The 20,241-nt window shown below is 40.4% G+C and overlaps 1 protein-coding gene, 1 long non-coding RNA gene and 1 pseudogene across 4 annotated transcripts in view; all 3 read right to left on the minus strand.

Moving 5' to 3' along the window:
* LOC129046467 (uncharacterized) overlaps nucleotides 1-20,241 on the minus strand; it is a 50,360-nt gene that overhangs the window by 21,752 nt on the left and 8,367 nt on the right. Inside the window, exons 3-5 of one of the 2 annotated variants that reach the window (XR_008507857.2) lie at nucleotides 18,436-18,535; nucleotides 18,216-18,344; nucleotides 1,555-1,941 (exon numbers count right to left, since the gene is read on the minus strand). The exons of the other annotated variant lie outside the window; for it this stretch is intronic. This is a non-coding gene — a long non-coding RNA (uncharacterized LOC129046467). Of the gene's footprint in view, nucleotides 1-1,554; nucleotides 1,942-18,215; nucleotides 18,345-18,435; nucleotides 18,536-20,241 lie in introns of those variants that run through there. 2 annotated transcript variants of the gene reach the window in all.
* On the minus strand, nucleotides 5,680-6,605 carry LOC123858387 (peroxiredoxin-1-like; annotated as a pseudogene). The gene has a single exon (XR_006794153.3). The product of XR_006794153.3 is annotated as a peroxiredoxin-1-like (transcript).
* On the minus strand, nucleotides 10,541-11,135 carry LOC123858388 (large ribosomal subunit protein eL39-like). Its single transcript, XM_045895443.2, has one exon. It carries the CDS (start codon nucleotides 11,133-11,135, stop codon nucleotides 10,980-10,982), a length of 156 nt encoding a protein of 51 aa, XP_045751399.1. The 3' UTR covers nucleotides 10,541-10,979.

The raw sequence follows: 20,241 nt of genomic DNA on the forward strand, positions 1-20,241 counted from the left end.
CTGGGGACCCTGAGATCATGACCTGAGCCAAACCAAGAATTGGTCACAACCTACTGTGCCATCGAGGTGCCCCACAGGATTATATTTTATAATTGAATTTTGCTAAGAGGGTAGATGTTATGTTAAATGTTCTTACCACACAACAAAAATAATAATAAAGAGAAGGAAGAAAACTTTGGGGGAGGATGGAAACATCTGTGGGCTTGATAGTGGTAATGATTTCACAGGCATATACTTAATCTCAAACTCATTGAATTGTATGCATTAAATATATATCTCTTTTTACATGTTAATCATACATCAGTAAAGTGGGTTTTTTTTTTTTTTGAGAGAAAAAAATCAAAAACCAAACCCAAACCAACCAAACAAACAAAAGATTTGAACTTGGAGAATCTTGCTCCATAGCTGTAAGTCTTAACTTGGGTTATATGTGGGGAAGGGGAGGGACGCCTGTATTACTTTGGCTAAATGTGGGCGGCTCAGTCTGTTAGGCAGCTGGCTCTTGATTTCAGCTTAGGTCATGATCTCAGGGTCGTGAGATCGGGCCCTGCATCACATTCCATGCTCAGTGGGGAGTCTGCCTGAGGTTCTCTCTCCTTCTCCCTCTGCCCCCCGCTCTCTAAAATAAATAAATAAATCTTTAAAAATTTTAAAAATATATGGGGGGACAGGGAACTAGCATTGGGATGGTGGTCAAAGGAGCCACGGCCCAATTTGTAATGTCTTTATTTTGTTTAAAGGTGCATTAATTTTTTTTAAGATTTTATTTATTTTTTTATTTGACCGAGAGAGAACGAGTGAGAGAGAGCAGGGAGCCCTACACCGAGCTTGATCCAGGACCCCAGGATCATGACCTGAGCCGAAGGCAGATGCTTAACCGACTGAGCCACCCAGGCGCCCTGTAAGAGTGCATTAATTAAAAAAAAAAAAAAAAAAAGTAAAGGTGCATTAATTTTTTGTATCAAATTTACTTAAAAAAGAAATATGGCAATTTACTAATTTTTATAGAAGGTGAAAGAGATAACCCTGATCCCACTGTGTTATTCTTAGAAATGACATCAGGATAGGCTTTTTCCTTTTTTTTAGTACTTTTTTTTTTTTTAAAGATTTTGTTTATTTATTTGAGAGAGAGAGAGAGAGCACATGAGGGGGGGAGGGTGAGAGGGAGAAGCAGAGGGAGAAGCAGTCCTGATGTGGGACTTGATCCTGGGACTCCAGGATCATGACTTGAGCCAAAGGCAGTCGTTTAACCAACTGAGCCACCCAGGCGCCCCTCCTTTTTCTTTTTTTTTTTTTAAAGATTTTATTTATTTATTTGTCAGAAAGAGAGAGTGAGCACAAGCAGGGGAAGCGGCAGGCAGAAGGAGAGGGAGAAGCAGGCTCCCCACTGAGCAAGGAGCCCGACACGGGACTCCATCCCAGGACCCTGGGATCACGACCCAAGCCAAAGGCAGACACTCAACCAACTGAGCCACCCACGTGTCCCAACATAGGCTTTTTCCGAAGCGCTTTAGAAACTGCGGATGAGCACTCTCTGACATGACAACTCAAAATATGATGAATAAAGAAAAAACATGATGAGTAAAATGCATTCAATTTGGAAATTACGGTATGCTAAAATTGAGATTAAGACAAAAGTCAAGTACCTCTTTCTTCGGTCTTACCATAACCTTATTTCAACTTCTTTCCTGCTCCTACACATTCCAGGAGAAGAAATCCATGCTCTATTTCCTGTCCATGTTTTGCTGAATTTGCTCCCATTTTATCCTCTGCCCAGAATGCTTGCACCCTCACCTCCTTGGTTCACTCACTCCTTCAGGGAGCCATCTGTACCTAGTTCAATGCATAGCGCGGAGGCTTTTAATATGTGTTAATAGACCTTGGAATGATTACTGAAGAAGTCTTCTTATCCAACAGATCAGGACCAGAAATTGAATAATTCTGTTAAAGAAAGAAATCACAGAATGGGACCTATACTTACGTTTAATATTTCATTCTAACATCAAGCATATTTATATACATTCACACACCAATGTTTGATGTAAGGCAAGGTTGAGAATGAGTCCTCTGGAGCTCTACATTATCTTTCTTGAGCAACTTACAACCACAATATGCATTTTGATGATTTCCATTTTGGGTTTCTTTCTTTCTTTTTTTTTTTAAAGTAGCTCCACGCCCAACATGGGGCTTGAACTCAGGACCCTGAGGTCCAGAGTCACGTGCTACACCAACTGAGCCAGCCAGGCGCCCCACTTTGGGTTTCTTTAAAGTGGAGCAAGAACTTCAACACACCTGAGAAGGAAATCTGTGTCAGGACTTGAAAACTGTGCTTAGAATTATTTACCCAACTTTTTACAATTGTTTTGCCCACACTTATTTCAATGGTAATTTTTGTGCTTTTCTGTTTTTCTGTGACTCAGCTTTTACTGGATCTTTTCAAAGCATTCCACTCAGTTTAGAAAAAAAAAAAACTTAATGAAATGTTGCAAACATACAAGGAGAAAAACAGAAGGAACACTTGTACCCACATTGAGCTTATGAATGCTAACATTTTGCTAAAGTTGCTTCAGAGTTTTCAAAAAGGAATAAACATTACAGATAGAGTTGAAACCTGCTGCACGCACTCCACACTGATTTCATTTCTATTCCACCCTCCGCATCCAGGACAACTATCCCAAATTCAGCATTTACCTTACTCATATGCGTTTGTTTGTTTGTTCATTTATTTGAGGGGGGGAGGGGCAGAGGGAGAGAGAAGGTGGGAATCCATAGCTGACTCCCTGCAGAGCATGGAGCCAGACGCAGGGCTGAGATGAGCCTGAGATCAGGACCTGAGCTGAAAGCAAGAGCTGGACACTCAACCGACTGCACCACCCAGGCAACACCCCATATGTGTTTTTATACTTATTACATATGTGTGCCAATACGTATATGACTGTGTTTGACATATTTGGGCTCTATATGTAAATGGTGTCCCATGCACACATGATTCTGCAACTTGATTTTTTTCTCTCATCATTCTGTGTTTACAATTAATCCTTGTTGTTATATAGAGCTCTAGTGAATACATTTGCATTCAATTCATAGTATTTTGTAAATATTTCAAAACTTGTTTTTTTCTCTTGTTGAACATTTATTTCCATTTTTTTCCATTACAAACAACACCGCAGTGATCATTCCTTCATAAATCTCCTTGTAGATACATGTGGGAGTTTCTGTAGTATAGACAATATAGGGACGCCTGGGGGGCTCACTTGGTTAAGTGTTTGCCTTTGGCTCAGGTCATGATCCCAGGGTCCTGGGATCGAACCCCATGTCAGGCTCCCTGCTCAACGGAGAATCTGCTTCACCCTCTCTCTCTGCCCCTCCCCCCTGCTCATGCGCGCTCTCTCTCTCACAAATAAAATCTTAAAAACAAAACAGGGACGCCTGGGGGGCTCACTTGGTTAAGTGTCTGCCTTTGGCTCAGGTCATGATCCCAGGGTCCTGGGATCAAGTCCCACATCAGGCTTAGTGGGGATCCTGCTTCTCCCTCTGCCTATCTCTCTCTCTGACAAATAAATAAAATCTTAAAAAAAAAAAAGAAAAGAAAAATTGAATTTGGGAGTCAAAGGGCATGCATATCTTTACAAGTATATCATCCAATTATTTTCTAACATGGTTGTAGCAGTTGATGCTCTTTCTAGCAGTGTGTGAGAGTTCATTGCTCCATACCCAACACTCACCCTATCATTCTTTCAAGTTTTTTCCCAGTTAGATAGGTGTGGAATGGTATCTCAAGTGATTTTAGTTTGATAATGAGGTTCCTTATCTCTTCATATGTTTATTGGCAATCCAGAAGTCTTCTAGGAATTGCTTGTTTCTGTCCTTTGCTCACTTCTCTGTTATCTTTTATTCTTGACTTGTAGAAGTTTTTATTAAATTCTGGATACCTAGCCTAGTCGATTAAATGAATTGCAAATATTTTTCTCAGATTGCAGCTTGTAATTTATCTTTGTTCATGTCATCTTTTCTTTTTTTAAAAGATTTTTAAATAAATCTCTGCACCCAACATGGGGCTCGAACTCACGACCCCGAGATCAAGAATCGCACAGTCCTCCAACTGAGCCAGCCAGGCACCCCTGTTCATGTCATCTTTTGTTGAATAAATGTTTCTAAACTATAGGTAATCACATTTATCAATCTTTTCTGTCATCGTTTGTGCTTTTAGGTTTTAAGAAATACTTGCTTATTCTGAGAAAAAGGTTCTCCTAACATTCTCTTCAAAATGTTTTAAGCTTTATTTCTAATGTTTAGGTCTTTATTCCACTTTGATATGGTTTTCAGTATGGTGTGGGGGGTAGGGACCTAGCTTTCTTTTTTTCTGTATACACAACCATCTTACCCCAGGTTCTCTGAAAAATAGAACCCAAGGCACCACCTCTTGCTGAAGTATTGAGAGGAGTAATCCCAAGGCAGCAAGAGTTAAGGAGAAGGGAAATGGAGAGTAGAAGAAAAGAAAACAAGTATCAGTTGATATGTTGCCAAGCTGGCCATAGCATCCCAAGGAAATCCAGCCCGGGTCACCTAGGACATCTTTCCGACATGTTCTGTGTATGCACCACACCTCTGAATAGTCCATCAGAGAGAGGAAGAAGGGCAAACAGTTTATCTGCCGGATCCTCTTTTCTCCTCCCTGTTCTTGGTTGAAGTTTACTCCACTGGAATTTTACTCACTTCCGGGTTGAGTTACACATTTTCTCTGTGTAGCCAGTGGGCAAACCAGTCTCCAGCACTGTTGTATGGAGCTTGATGCTTTATCTGAGCCTGACAGTGATGGAAGAGGCATGAGTTTGGTAAGGTGGGACCTGGGCACCAGAACCACTTCTGCTGTGTTGGGAGCAATGGAAGCCCCACCAAAGCCAGGTTCTCACTCTACGGTGAGATTGAGATAACTAGAAGTAGTACAGGAAGAAACATCAACAGCTTCTGGGGTTTCCAGGGGCAGGTGGGTCCAGGTATATTATTTGAATTCTTTACAACCAATTTCCTTATAATTGAATAGTTCATTCTCCACCCATCCACCCCCTGCCATTATAATGCCACTGTTGAATATATCCAGTCTGCATATATTCACAGACCTCTTTCCAGAGTCTCTTTTCTATTCTGTCCACCAACGTGTCTATCCTCAAGCCAGGATCACACCGTGTTAACTGTAACGTTAAAGTAAGTTGGTAGCTGGAGTGACGGTCTATTTTGTTCTCATCTTCAAAACTGTCTTATCCTTTTTCTCTCCTATATGAATTTTAAGACCAGTCTGTCTAGTTTCACAAATAGTCATATTTGGATTTTATTTAAAATTATATTGGATTTATGAACTAATTTGGGAAGAATTTACATGTTTATGTCATTAAATCTTCCAATTCATGAACCTGGTAGATCTCTCCATTTATTCAGATCTCTTTCTGTGTGTATGTACAGGTATTCTTCAATTTTGTAATTTTCTTCACAATGACACTTTTTGTCAGATTGATTCCTAGTAATCTTATTCTTTTCCTTATTGTAAATGGGATCTTTGTTCTTAACACAAGTTCTGATTATTTACTGATGTTGAAAGACTACTGATTTCTCTGTATTGATCCTGAATACAGCACGTTTGCTAAACTCCCTTATTAGTTTTAGCAGATTCCTTTTTTCTTCCTCAGTTCAAGTTTAATAGAAACAACAAAAGACAAAAAGTGATGCCCTACTACTGTACATAACAGTTGGTCTGCCCCATAACAGCTCAGGCCCTTCTCTCCAGAGGAAGAAAGGCTGGCCTCCCCAACCCCTGCAGGAAAGGCCTGTCCTGTCCCCATACCACATCTGCACAGTGTCTAAAGTTTTATGTTCTAAGCATGACAATAATACAAAAAAGATTTTGTTTTCATGGCCACCCACTGCAGCCCAGCCCTAAAATGACCCGGCACTCACTTCTGCTTAGAGAAATATTCTTTGCTCTTCTGGACATCAGGCTTCATGGTATCACTGCCAGGCTTCCAGCCAGCTGGGCACACTTTCCCACGCTTGTCAGTAAACTGGAAGGCCTGAACCAGTCGCAGAGTCTCATCCACAGAGTGGCCAACAGGAAGGTCATTTACCATGATCTGCCTAAGGATACCTTTATCATCAACGATAAAGAGGCCCCTGAACGAGATGCCTTCATCAGCCTTTAAGACTCCATAGTCCTGAGCAATGGTATGCTTGGGGTCTGATACCAAGGGAATGTTCATGGGTCCCAGTCCTCCTTGTTTCTTGGGTGTGTCGATCCATGCCAGGTGACAGAAATGAGAATCCACAGAAGCACCAATCACTTGACAGTTGAGTTTCTTAAATTCTTCTGCCCTGTCACTGAAAGCAATGATCTCAGTGGGGCACACAAAGGTGAAGTCAAGAGGGTAAAAGAAGAACACAATGTCTTTTCCTTTGTAGTCAGATAGGCTGAGGTCTTTGAACTGGCCATCTGGCATAAAGCCGTGGCTTTGAAGTTGGGGCCAGGATGCCCAATTTTGGCATTTCCTGAAGACATCTTGCTATCAGCGGCTCTGAGAACAAAAACGCGGAAGACAAGGCAGGAAGAAGACCAGTTTTAATAGATTCTATTCTGTGGATTATCTAGGGTTTTTGTATGTAATCAATCATGATATTTGTAAATAACAACAATGGCTTCTGATCTCAGTTTTAAAGATTTTTAGAAATCATGAATGAGGGGTGCCTGGGCGGCTCAGTCATTAAGCGTCTGCCTTTGGTTCAGGTCATGGTCCCAGGGTCCTGGGATCGAGCCCCGCATCGGGCTCCCTGCTCAGCAGGAAGCCTGCTTCTCCCTCTCCCTCTGCTGCTCCCCTGCTTGTGTGTTCTCTCTCTGTCAAATAAATAAATAAATAAATAAATAAATCTTAAAAAAAAAAAGAAAGAGGGGGCACCTGGGTGGCTCAGTTGGTTAAGCGACTGCCTTCGGCTCGGGTCATGATCCCAGGGTCCTGGGATCGAGTCCCACATCGGGCTCCCTGCTCGGCGGGAAGCCTGCTTCTCCCTCTCCCACTCCCCCTGCTTGTGTTCCTGCTCTCGCTGTCTCTGTCTCTGTCAAATAAATAAATAAAATCTTTAAAAAAAAAAAAGAAAGAAAGAAAGAAATCATGAATGAGTATTAAATTTTGTTGATTTTTTTTTGTATTTATTGGAATGGTCAGGTTTTCTCCTTTAATCTGTTCACAAGGCAGACGCTTAACCAACTGAGGTAGTCGGTTTTATAATTTAAGTATACCTGGCATCAATAGGTTAGAAATCAAATACAGCTGACCCTGGATGAGCATAAAACTCACATGCACAGCAGCCCATTACCTACAAGGATTACACTGATGGTTCTTTTTTTTTTTTTTTTAAGATTTTATTTTTAAGTAATCTCTATACCCAACATGGGGCTCGAATTTACAACTCCGAGATCAAGAGTTACGTGCTCCACCAACTGAGCCAGCCAGGTGCCCCGCACTGATAATTCTTTTAAAACAGAATGGAGAGTATCAGTTAAGTGGAAGTCAATTTAAAAAGTGTTCACTTGGTGCCTGGTGACTCAGTTGGTTAAGTGTCTGCCTTTGGCTCAGGATCCCAGGATCCTAGGATCGAGCCCTGTATCGGGCTCCTTGCTTAGCAGGGAGGCTGCTTCTTCCTCTCCCTCTGCCTACCATGCCCCATGCTTGTATACTCTCTCTCTCTCAAATGAATAAATAAAATCTTTAAAAATAAATAAATAAATAAATAAAAAGTGTTCACTGTTTAAGGAAATCTGGTTGTGGTGACAAAGCACATGCTTTATAAGTCGACGTAAGTTGTCTCCATTCAACTAAATTCAAGAAATAGTTACTGGGAAATGACATTAAGTATCACATTAGGCCATCATGGTTAAAAACAAAGGTGAAACAAATAGTTCCTGGGGTGCCTGGCTGGCTCAGTCGGTAGTGTGCGGCTTTTGATCTTGGGGTCGTGAGATTAAGTCCCACGTTGGGTGGAGAGTTTACTTAATAATAAAAACAAAACAAAAAACAAACAAGCAAACAAAAACCAAATAGTTCCTGTTCACAAAATATTTTCCAACCTAGTAGAGAGGTTAAGACCAAGTGCATACAGACATAATCATGATACAAAAAAAGTAAGACAGATGTCTAGGATGTACAAAAACTGTCATGGAGGGGAGGTGTAACTGGGGAAAAGGAGTGATCAGGAAAGGAGTCTTAGAGGAGGTAGATTATGCGGTAAACTAAGAAAGGTGTTAGACCGTTGATGTTCATACCAGCTAGCGCCTTTCATTGCTTCCTATCTGTCGGTGGTTGCCTTGAAAGCAAGGAGAGCTATCTGCCCTGATTACCATTTCTTTTCTTGTTAGCCTTGCACACAGATTCTTCCTCTCTGTCCAGCCCTTTCAGATGAAAGGTCCACACCCTAACCCCTAGAACCGTGAATATGTTATGTTACATGGCAAGGGAGAACTAAGATTGAATGTGGAAATAAATTTGCTAATCAGCTGACCTTTAAATGAGGAGATTATCCTGGATTACCTGATGGGCCCAGGGTAATCTCAAGAAAGCTAAGAAGTGAAAGAGGGAAGCCGGAGAGTTAGTGCCAGAGGGATACAGCCTGAGAAAGACTTGACCTGTCATTGTTGGCTTGGAAGACGGAAGGGCGTCAGGAGCCAAAGAATGACACAGCCTCTAGAGGCTGGAAAAGGTAAGGAAAATGGATTCTCTCCTAGAGCCTCCAGAGGAAAATCCAGCCTGAAGACAACTTAATTTTAGCCCAGTGGGTCCCATTTCAGACTTCAGACCTACAGAACTGTAAGATAGTAAATCTGTGTTATTTTAAGCCACCAAGTTTGTGGTAATTTGTTACAGTAGCAGTAAGAAAATAACACAAAAGTTTAATAAAGTCAATCAGGAGAAAGAACAGGTTTTGAAGGAAAGCTCATGGCTTTGTTCTTGCAAAGCTAAGAAGCTTGTTATTTGTGAAAGAGCCAGAATTTCTGGCCATTGGAAATGTGGGTTTGGATCTCAGAAAAGACACTGGGATTTGCAATCCTAGAATCATCTCATAGAGGAGACACTTGACCCCTAAAGCATGGGTGAGATGGCTTGAAAGAGAAAATTTAGAGCAGTGTTGTGCAATAGAAATATAACACAAACCGTGAATGTGAGCCACATTTGCAATTTAAATTTTTTAGTAACCATGTTAAATACATTAAAAAGGAACAGATAAAATTAAATTTTAATGGCATACTTGGTTGTACTCAACATATCCTAATTATTATCATTTCAACATATAATTACTATAAAAAGTATTAATGAGATATTTTATATTCTCTTTTTGGTATGAAGTCTCTAAAATCTGGTATGCATTTTATACTTATAGCGCTTTTCAGTTCAGTACATCTATAATTAATTTCAACGGCTCTATAACCATCACGTGGTTGGTGGCTACTCTATTGGGCAGTGCTGTTTAGAGAAAGAACAGACACAAAGGATGGAGCCTTGAGAGATACCTGCATTTAGGAGACAGGAGGAGGAAAAGGACCCAGTGAATGAATAGAAATAGGAGGAGAATCAGGAAGTGCAATGTTTCAAAATCCAAAGGAATTTTACTTAGGGAAACATGGGGGGTGAGGGGTGGGAAGCATCACATGCTCTTTTTCTTCAGTGCTCTGGCTCATTCAACTCTTTCATTTTAGAGGGTTTCCCCCATCTGTACTGAAGCTCTATACTACAAAGTCACTTTCCTTTGCTCTCCCTTTAATAGTCTCATATATACATCTAGTTATATATTTAGGGGCTCAAACATAGGTGGCTGGGTAACAGGGTGACTAGGGAAAAAAGAAAGGAGCACTGAGGTGGCATGAGGTTGTTGGAGGATGTGATGATTTGGAACAGGTGCCTGGTGGGAGTAAGATGGAGATCATGTTACCATGACAACTGATTATTTCATTGGTCCAATGACCAGTTGCCATGGTGACAAAATCTTTGTGTCAATGTGACATGGATCCCAAGGGAGAAGAGGCTTGTGCAAAGGACCCTTTGCTCATTGGTAAAGCTTTTATATTTGCAATAATTCCTGCATTGCTTGATGAAACCTCCCCCAGGAACTTCAATCAACACTGATGGCCCCCCTCCTCCTTCCTGTTCATTTATAGCAATCACTGCTTGCAAACTGCACACAGTTTCATTGTTCATGTTCTATATAGTGTTTTCTTATCTGATAGTCTTTAATTGTTTCAGCAATTTATCTCTTTCTCCTACATAGATATAATCCTGTTGAAGGCAGGGATCATTCTTATAATTCAGTGGGTTTTCAAAGGACTGGGGGTTAGTGGAAAAAGGAGACCTTTGGGCCAGACAGATCTGCATTTATATACCACCTCTGCTTCTGCCATTTGCCAATTGTGTGGCCTTAGGAAAGTCATTTTATCTTCTTGAAATCTAGTTTTCTTCTCTAAAATGGGGATAATAAAACTTGCATTGCAGGGTTGCTGTGATGATTACAGATAACCTAAATAAAGTAGCTGGCCTGCAGTAGGGACTCAATAAATAGTTCTAATTATTACAGCATGACACCCAGCCCAGTCCTGGATGCCATGATTAGCACTTAGTAAAACCTGGTGAATAATAAGACAATGATGACAGATGATAGGATAACAGTAGGACTAGATTTAATCTTCCAGGTCCTTAAAGATCAGTTGTCCTATGATGGCCGAACTACACCTCAGCTGCAATTCTTTTTTTTTTTTCAGCCGAGAGGTCTCACACTTATTACTGAACCAACCTGGTTCAGAGGCATAGTAACAGAGAAAAATCATTTCCCTGATAAAACATGGCCAGGTAGGAGGGATGTTTACAGAGTGGTAGGATAGGAACACATGATCTTCATGCAGCTTAAAAATGTGTGCTTATTAGGTGTGGCATCTCATGATGTGTGATGCCTTACAGACCCAGCTTGGTTCTTCTCCAGTGCCTCCTCTTGGAGTTGTACCTGATTTTATTACCAGTTTTCATCCGAATCCACTGGGGAATGGGATGATTCTGCTTTTGTTTCTTGGCCAGGAATCCCTTGATTCCGAAAGTCTCGTGAGAAAACATGACAGAGAACAGTCAGCCACACACACCAAGATGGCGGCAAAAAGGGGGAAAGCTCAGCTGCAATTCTTTTTTTTTTTTTTTTAATTTTATTTATTTTTTTGACAGAGAGAGACACAGCGAGAGCAGGAACACAAGTAGGGGGAGTGGGAGAGGGAGAAGCAGGCTTCCCGCCGAGCAGGGAGCCCGATGTGGGCTTCGATCCCAGGATCCTGGGATCATGACCTGAGCCGAAGGCAGACGCCCAACGACTGAGCCACCCAGGCATCCCAAAGATCTGTCTTAATATATGTCTTCATATATTTATTTTCTGACTTCAGAAATTCCCATTAATTTTTAGATAAGATAATGTTATGATGTGTCAAAATAGCAGTTCTTATCTTTTGGAGATTCACTTTTAAGATATGTGTGTATTGATGAAGTATGGTTTCTGGAATTTGCTTTAAAATATCACAGAAGGGGCAATGTGAGGGTGAGGGTAGTGATCTAGATGAAACAAGGTTGGCTACTACATGATTACTGTCGAAGCTGGATGATGGGGAGGGTTCAGTGTATTATTTGCCTATTTGCATTGGTTTGAAGTTTTCCATAGAAAATAGTTTGAAGAGATTAAGGAATCGTATTTAAAACAGTAAGTCCAGGGGCATCTGGGTGGCACAGCTGGTTGGGCATCTGACTCTTGGTTTTGGCTCAGGTTGTGATTTCAGGGTGGTGAGATTGAGCCCTGTGATGGGCTCCATGCTCAGTGTGGAGTCTGCTTGAGATTCTCTCTCCCTGTGCCCCTCCTGCGTGTGCTCTCTCTCCTCTCTCTACAATCAATCAATCTTTAAAAAAAATAAAACAATAAGTCCATTTATCCAAGACTGTATGCACAGCAAAGATGCTTAGATGTGAAGAAGTACAGAATATTCCTTACTACAGTGTTGGATAACTGCATCATGTTGGTTTAATGAATAAATTAATGTGTATCTCCCCTAGCTGGCTCTCCATAGTGAGCCTTCTACATTGTGCACACAAATAATATTTTTTCTATTTCAAATTACAATTAGTATCATTCATGATGTTGTGTTAAATTCCTTGAAAAAAGACTCTGATAGGGAGTTTGTGGGCAAGAAGTTTTTTGGTGGTGAAGTGTGCCTTTGTGATCAGTTCTAGTGGAGGAGTGAAGTCAAGAGGAATATGTAGAGGAAGGAGTTGACCTGTGATACAGTTGCCAAACAGCGTCATCTGATCTAGCACCCATACCCCTAGGTCCTAAGGAGCTCAGGAGAAAGAAGGCCCTTCAAATATGTACAGCCTGGACCACTAGGTCCAGGCCTTTATACTTGGAATCACCCTCCTGCCTCCCTTGCCCCAGTAAACTTGAATTAATCCTTCAAGGCTGATCTCAAATGTTTCTGTGTCTGCACACTTTTCTTAAAACATCCACCGCCATGTTGCTGTCCAGTTTTCCCAGCACCATTTGTTTAAGAGTCATTCTCTTTCTCCTTGGATAGTCTTTCCTGCTTTGTTGGAGATTAACTGACCATGTAATTATGGGTTCATTTCTGGGTTTTCTATTCTGTTCCATTGATCTGTTTATTTTTGTGCCAATTCCATACTGTTTTGATCATTACAGCTTTGTAATATAACTTGAAGTCCAGAATTGTGGTGCCTCCAGCTTTTTCTTTTTCAAGGTTGCTTTGGCTATTTGGAGTATTTTGTGATTCCATACAAGTTTTAGGATTGCTTGTTCTAGCTCTGTAAAAGATGCTGTTGGTATTTTGATAGGGTTTGCATTAAATGTGTGGATTGCTTTGGGTAGTATAGACATTTTAACCAGTTTCTTACATGATACCCCAAAATAAATTCAAAATGGATTAAAGACCTAAATGTGAGATCTGAAACCATAAAAATCCTAGAAGAGAACATAGGCAGTAACTTCTTTGACATCAGCTATAGCAATTCTTTCTAAATAGGTTTCTCTCTTTTTTTTTTTAAGATTTTATTTTTAAGTAATCTCTACACCCAACATGGGGCTTGAACTCATAACCCTGAAATCAAGAGTTACACACTCCACCAACTGAGCTGGCCAGGCGCCCCTCCAGATATGTCTCCTGAGGCATGGGAAACAAAATCAAAAATAAACCATTGGGACTTCATCAAAATAAAAAGTTTCTGCACAGTGAAGGAAACAATCAACGAAACTAAAAGGCAACCTACAGAATGGAAGCAGATATTTGCAAATGACATACCCAGTAAAGGGTTAGTATCCAAAATATATAAAGAACTTATAAAATTGCGGGCGCCTGGGTGGCTCAGTCGTTAAGCGTCTGCCTTCGGCTCAGGTCATGATCCCAGGGTCCTGGGATCGAGTCCCACATCGGGCTCCCTGCTCGGCAAGAAGCCTGCTTCTCCCTCTCCCATTCCCCCTGCTTGTGTTACTGCTCTTGCTATCTCTCTCTCTGTCAAATAAATAAAATCTTTAAAAAAAGAACTTATAAAATTCAAAACCCCAAAAATGAATAATCCAATTTAAAAAAGGGCAGAAGACATGAATAGACATTTTTCCAAAGAAGACATACAGATAGCCAATAGACTCATGAAAAGATGCTCGACATCACTCAGCATCAGGGAAATGCAAATCAAAATTACAATGAGATATCACTTCACACTTGCCAGAATGGCTAGAATTAACAACACAAGAAACAACAGGTGTTGGCGAGAATGTGGAGAAAGGGGAACCCTCTTGCACTGTTGATGGGAATGCAAGCTGGTGCAGCCACTCTGCAAAACAGTATGGAGGTTCCTCAAAAAGTTAAAAATAGAACTATCGTATGATCCAGCAATTGCACTCCTGGGTATTTACCCAAAGAATACAAAAATACTAATTCAAAGGGATACATGCACCCCAATATTTATAGCAGCATTATTTACAACAGCCAAATTCTGGAAACAACCCAAGTGTGCACTGATTGGTGAATGAATAAAGAAGATGTGGTATATATGTACAATGGAATATTACTCAGCCATCAAAAAGAATGAAATCTTACCATTTGCAACAGCATAGATGGAGCTAGAGAGTATTATGCTAAGTGAAATAAGTCAGTCAGAGAAAGATAAATACCACATGATTTCACTCATATGTGGAATTTAAGAAACAAAACATGTAAGCAAAGGAAATAGAAAAGAGAGAGAGACAAACCAAGAAACAGACTCTTAACTATAGAGAAGAAACTGGCTACCAGAGGGGAGGTGGGCAGGGGGAATGGGGGAAATAGGTCATGGGGATCAAGGAGTGCAGTTGTTGTGAGGAGCACCAGGTGATGTATGGAAGTGTTGAATCACTATACTGTACATCTGAAATAATATTACACTCTATGTTAATTAACTGGAATTTAAATAAAAACCTTAAAATCCACCCCCAGTCTGATCAACTTTCTTCTTCTACTCTCCTTCCTCTATGAACCCTACAGAGGAATAGGAAGAGCTCACATTTATAACACTTCTTAGGATCTAAGCACCGTGTTAAACTCTCTACAAGTGCATGGTTTCAGTTAACTCATAACATAGCTATGCAGTAGGTGCTGTTATTATACCCATTTACAGATGAAGAAATTGAGGCGCAGAGAGATTAAGCAATTTGCCCAATTTAAGTCATTGCGCTACTGAGTGGCAGGGCTGGGATTTTACCCCAGGCAAGGGAGTCCCTACTCACTTATCACTAGTGCTTACTTATCACTACCACATAGTCACGTAATCACTATTATGCTGTACTGCCCCCTAGCTATTGTTTTTATCTGTGTACTACAAACCCTGAGCACAGGACCCAGCCTGAGTCAGCATTTAATAAATGTTTACTGAATGAATGGATAGTCATCACAGCAGCATTTCTAGTAAATTTCATTTCAGAAACAGATCAAATCCAGATGCAATTTACAGGCACAAAGATGACAAATGTATTTCATGTAGCAAGGAACAACAAACCCCACTAGAAGGGTTAAGCTTGACTCTACTTAACATGGAAGAAAAAGCAATTGGATAGAGGAAGTGGGCATAGCAGGCCACAAATTAACTGCTAAGTAGTGAAAAGGAAAAACTGTACTTAAGTACTTAAACATAAACTTTGTGTTTATGTGTGTATATGCATGTATATGCATGTGTATATGCATGTGCACGCATGTGCATGCATGGCATCTCTCTCTTGCTTTGAGAATCTTTGCAAAAACAAACAAAAAACATTCCAGGGCGCCTGGGTGGCTCAGTCGGTTAAGTGTCTACCTTCGGCTCAGGTCATGATCCCAGGGTCCTGGGATTGAGCCCCACACCGAATCAGGAGTCTGCTTCTCCCTCTCCCTCTGTGCATCCCCCTACACATTCATGCCCTCTCTCTTTCTCTCAAGTAAATAAAATCTTTAAAAAAAAAATTCCATATTCATTCTGTGCTGAATGGTGGGAATCAACCATAGATGGATGGATCATGAATTCAGATTAAATGAGATTAAAACAACTTCATGAGTCAGGAAGTAATCAAAATAACTGCCCAAAATGGAGATAAGAGGGGTGCCTGGCTGGCTCAGTTGGTAAGGCATCTGACTTTTGATCTCAGGGTCATGAGTTTGCGCCCCGTGCTGGGTATAGAGATTACTCACCAAAAAAAGTGGAGATGAGAACCTATAATGAAAGGTGAAAGATATAGGAATTGTAAATAAGTTTCCATTATACAGAAAAACTTTTCTCCATTTCCAGTAAAATGTCAGAATCTGAGAAAACACATTTAGACAATCAGTGTGGGTTATTAGCAAAAGGAAAGATTTCAAAGTCATAAGACTGAGGCTCAAGTTCTTACGTTGTCATCCACTAGCAATGTGACCTCAATTTTTTTGCCCGTGAACTGGGGACAATGATCTCCAAATTAGCGTCATTATAGTGATTTAGTAAGGCAAACTGTTACTTCCTTTTTCCACTCCACAGGGAGCCATTGTTCCCTCCTCTGAACTTCTATAGACATGAACATTTTGCCAATCTTATTTCATAGATCTCCCACACATTTTTTTCCTGGAGTATTTAAAAGCAAATCCCAGACATTATTTAAATATTTCAGTTGCAAGGATTTCTGTCATTTTTTTAACCAAAAAAACCTCAATGTAGTCTCCTGGTAAAAAAAAAAATTAATAGGGGCGCCTGGGTGTCTCAGTCGTTAGGCGTCTGCCTTTGACTCAGGTCATGATCCCAGGGTCCTGGGATCGAGCCCCGCATCGGGCTCCCTGCTCTGCGGGAAGCCTGCTTCTCCCTCTCCCACTCCCCCTGCTTGTATTCCCTCTCTCTCTGTGTCTCTCTCTGTCAGATAAATAAAATCTTTAAAAAAAAAATAATAAAGACTCTTGGGGCACCTGGGTGGCTCAGTGGGTTAAGTGTCCAATTCTGGATTTCAGCTCAGGTCATAATCACGGGGTTGTGAGATCAAGCCCCATGTGGGGCCTGCTTAGGATTCCCTCTCTCCCTCTCCCTCTGCCCCTCCCCCCTGCACTTTCTCTAAAAGAGAAAGGAGGGAAGGAAGGAAGGAAAGAAAGAAAAAGAAAGAAAGAAGGAAGGAATCTTTTTGTACATTATTCAATTTGGTTAATCTGCTAAGGTTAACCCAAATAGGTTCACTGGATAACTCTTCATTTCTCTGCTTTGCATTAGCCCTTTGAATATTCTAATTATGCCCAGACACTGTTATACTTCAGAATTAGATGTATATCATATTTGCAGTGTCTTAGCTTTTTAAGTGAATAGTAATAATAACAGATTGAATCTCTTCCTGGTTTTGAAGGACTGATCCATAGATTTGGGCAGTCCTAATTCATTTTCAGAACTTTCTTCAATGCTTGCTTCGAGGACGTTCCAAGGAAAGTTTTTCCAGTTACTGCTCTGTTCTCTTTGGAGATGCCTCAGGGCCCTGCCCCTTTGTTTGTCTGAGTTTGACCTTCACCTGCATATTCTCTTAGTCTGGTCCCATTAAAAAATTGATCCACAGTGCACTTCAAGCTAGATTTCTCATTGCCAAGCCCCCTGGGTTCTTCAAGGTTTTCTACTCTTTGTAATTTACTCAGGGAGGTTTGTGTGCCTTTACTGAATGCCTGTGATACTCCAGCCCCGCAGATGCTAATGCTCTAGACATTTTTTATTTCTGTGGCATTTCAAATAAATGGAATGCCTATAAATTGTAAGGTATTATATAAAAATTTGCTAATAATATTACCATAAATATGACACCTAAAGCACAAACAACAAATAAACCAGTGAGACTACATCAAACTAGAAGCTTCTGCACAGCAAAAGAAACCATCAACAAAGTGAAAAGAAAACCTCCAGAGTAGGAAAAAAAAATATGCAAACCATTTATCTGATAAGCAGATAATATCCAAAATATATAAACAACTCATACAAGTCAGTAGCAAAAAAACCACAACCCAATTAAAAAATGGGCAGAGGACCTGAGTAGCTGTTTCTCCAAAGAAGACATATGAAAGGCCAATAGGTAAATGAAAAGATGCTTAACATCACTAGTCATCTGGGAAATGCAAATTAGAACCACAATGACACATCTCTTCACACCGGTCAGAATGGCCATCATCAAAAAGGCAAGAGATAAATGCTGGCATGGATGTGGAGAAAAGGGAACCCTTGTGCACCGTTGGTAGGAATGTAAATTGGCACAGCCACTATAGAAAACAGTATGGAGGGGCGCCTGGGTGGCTCAGTTGGTTAAGCGACTGCCTTCGGCTCAGGTCATGATCCTGGAGTCCCGGGATCGAGTCCCGCATCGGGCTCCCTGCTCGGCAGGGAGTCTGCTTCTCCCTCTGACCCTCCCCCTTCTCATGCTCTCTCTCTCTCTCATTCTCTCTCTCAAATAAATAAATAAAATCTTTAAAAAAGAAAAAAAGAAAACAGTATGGAGAATCCTCAAAAAATTAAAAATAGAACTACCATATGATCCAGCAATTACACTTCTGGGAATATATCCAAAGAAAACAAAAACACGAATTCAAAAGATATCTGCAGCCCCATGTTCATAGCAGCATTATTTACACCAGCCAGGACATGGAAACAACCTACCTGTCCACTGATGGATGTAGGGATAGAGAAGTTGTGGGATAGGCGGCGCCCGGCTGGCTCAGTCGATAGAGCATGTGGCTCTTGATCTCAGGGTCAAGGATTCAAGCCCCACGTTAGGTGTAGAGCTTACTTAAGAAAAAAACAAAAAAGAAGCTGTGGTATATATACATACAATGGAATATTATTCAGGCATAAAAAAAAAAAAACAAGGAAATCTTACCTTTTGGGAAAACGTGGCTGGACCTTGAAGGCATTATGGTAAGTGAAATAAGTCAGATGGAGAAAGACAGATACTGTATGATCTCACTTACGTGTGGAATCTAAAAATGAAATAAAACTCATACAGAAAGATCAGACTTGTTGCTAACAGAGGCGGGGGGTGGCGGCGGAATTGGAGGAAGGTGGCCCAAAGGTACAAACTTTTAATTATAAGATAAATCATGTACAACATGACTACAATTAACACTGCCGTATGATATATAGGAAAGATGTTAAAAGAATAAATCCTGACAGTTCTCATCACAAGGAAATTTTTTTCCTTTTTTTCTTTTCTCTTTTTCCTTTATTATATCTGTATGAGAAGATGAATGTTAGCTGAACCTATTGTGGTAATAATTTCACAATATATGTAAATCAAACCATCATGCTATACACCTTAAACCTATACAGTGATGTATGTAAGTTATTTCTCAGTAAAACTGGAAAAAAAATATTACCGTAGCCTTCCCCTCCAAGATCCCTTAACCCAAGTGGGCAATACACAACATAGGAAGAGCCTTTGTGGAGAGTTAAGAAATATGAGTTATAATTCCAGATCATTCCACAGCATTAGTTAATCAAAATTTTATAAAAGTATATTGAGTGCTTGGAACACTACATCTAAAACTAATGATGTAATGTATGGGGATTAACATGACAATAAAAAAATTAAAAAAAAAAGTATATTGAGTGCTTTGTGGATGTCAGGCACCTACTAGGGTGCTAGGTTTAAAAATGAACGTGAGAATAGCCAAACTATGGAAAGAGCCCAAATGTCTGTCAACAGATGAATGGATAAAGAAGATGTGGTATATATACACAATGGAATACTACTCAGCCATCAAAAAAGAGTGAAAGCTTGCCATCTGCAACAACATGGATGGAACTAGAGGGCATTACGCTAAGTGAAATAAGCCAATCAGAGAAAGACAATTATCAGATGATCTCACTCATGTGGAATTTAAGAAACAAAACAGAGGATTATGGGGGAAGGGAAGAAAAATAAAACAAGAGGAAATCAGACAGGGAGACAAACCATAAGAGACTCTTAATCATAGGAAACAAACTGAGGGGTGCTGGAGGGGAGAAAGGTGGGGGGATGCTGTAACTGGGTGATGGACATTAAGCAGGACCCATGATGTAATGAGCACTGGGTATTATATAAGACTGATGAATCACTGAACTCTACCTCTGAAACTAGTAATACACTATATGTTAATTAATTGAATTTAAGTATAAAAATAAAATTGTTAAAAAAAAAATGAATGTGAGGATGGCCCTTGTCTCAAGTACAGAGACCATATCTTAATCTTTGTAACTTCCTCTGGGACATGACATAGTCTATGGAACCTATCTTATCCTTATAAAGTCTTATCTAAGCCCGTAGATCAAGACTGAGTTTCAAATCTTCTATTTTATGGGATACCTGGCTGGCTCAATCAGTGGAGCATACTACTCTTGATCTCGGGGTTGTGAGTTCAAGCCTCATGTTGGGTGCCGAGATTACCTAAAAAAATAAAAATCTTTTAACAAAATCTTCTATTTTAAAGATTTTATTTATTTATTTTAGAGAAGGGGGGGCAGAGGAAGAGAGGGGAGGGAGAGAGAACCTGAAGCAGACTCTGCCCTGAGCACAGAGCCCGATGTGGGGCTTGTTCACACCACTGCAAGATCATGACCTGAGCCGAAACCAAGAGTCAGACAGTTAGCTGACTGAGCCACCCAGGCACTCCGAAAATCTTCTATTTTAAACCCTTGTACTAGGGGA

This window comes from Mirounga angustirostris, unplaced genomic scaffold (genome assembly GCF_029215605.1).
Source record: "Mirounga angustirostris isolate CCGP_5_RB_7025 unplaced genomic scaffold, mMirAng1.0.hap1 SCAF_4, whole genome shotgun sequence".
In the NCBI taxonomy this organism is placed as follows: Eukaryota; Metazoa; Chordata; class Mammalia; order Carnivora; family Phocidae; genus Mirounga; species Mirounga angustirostris.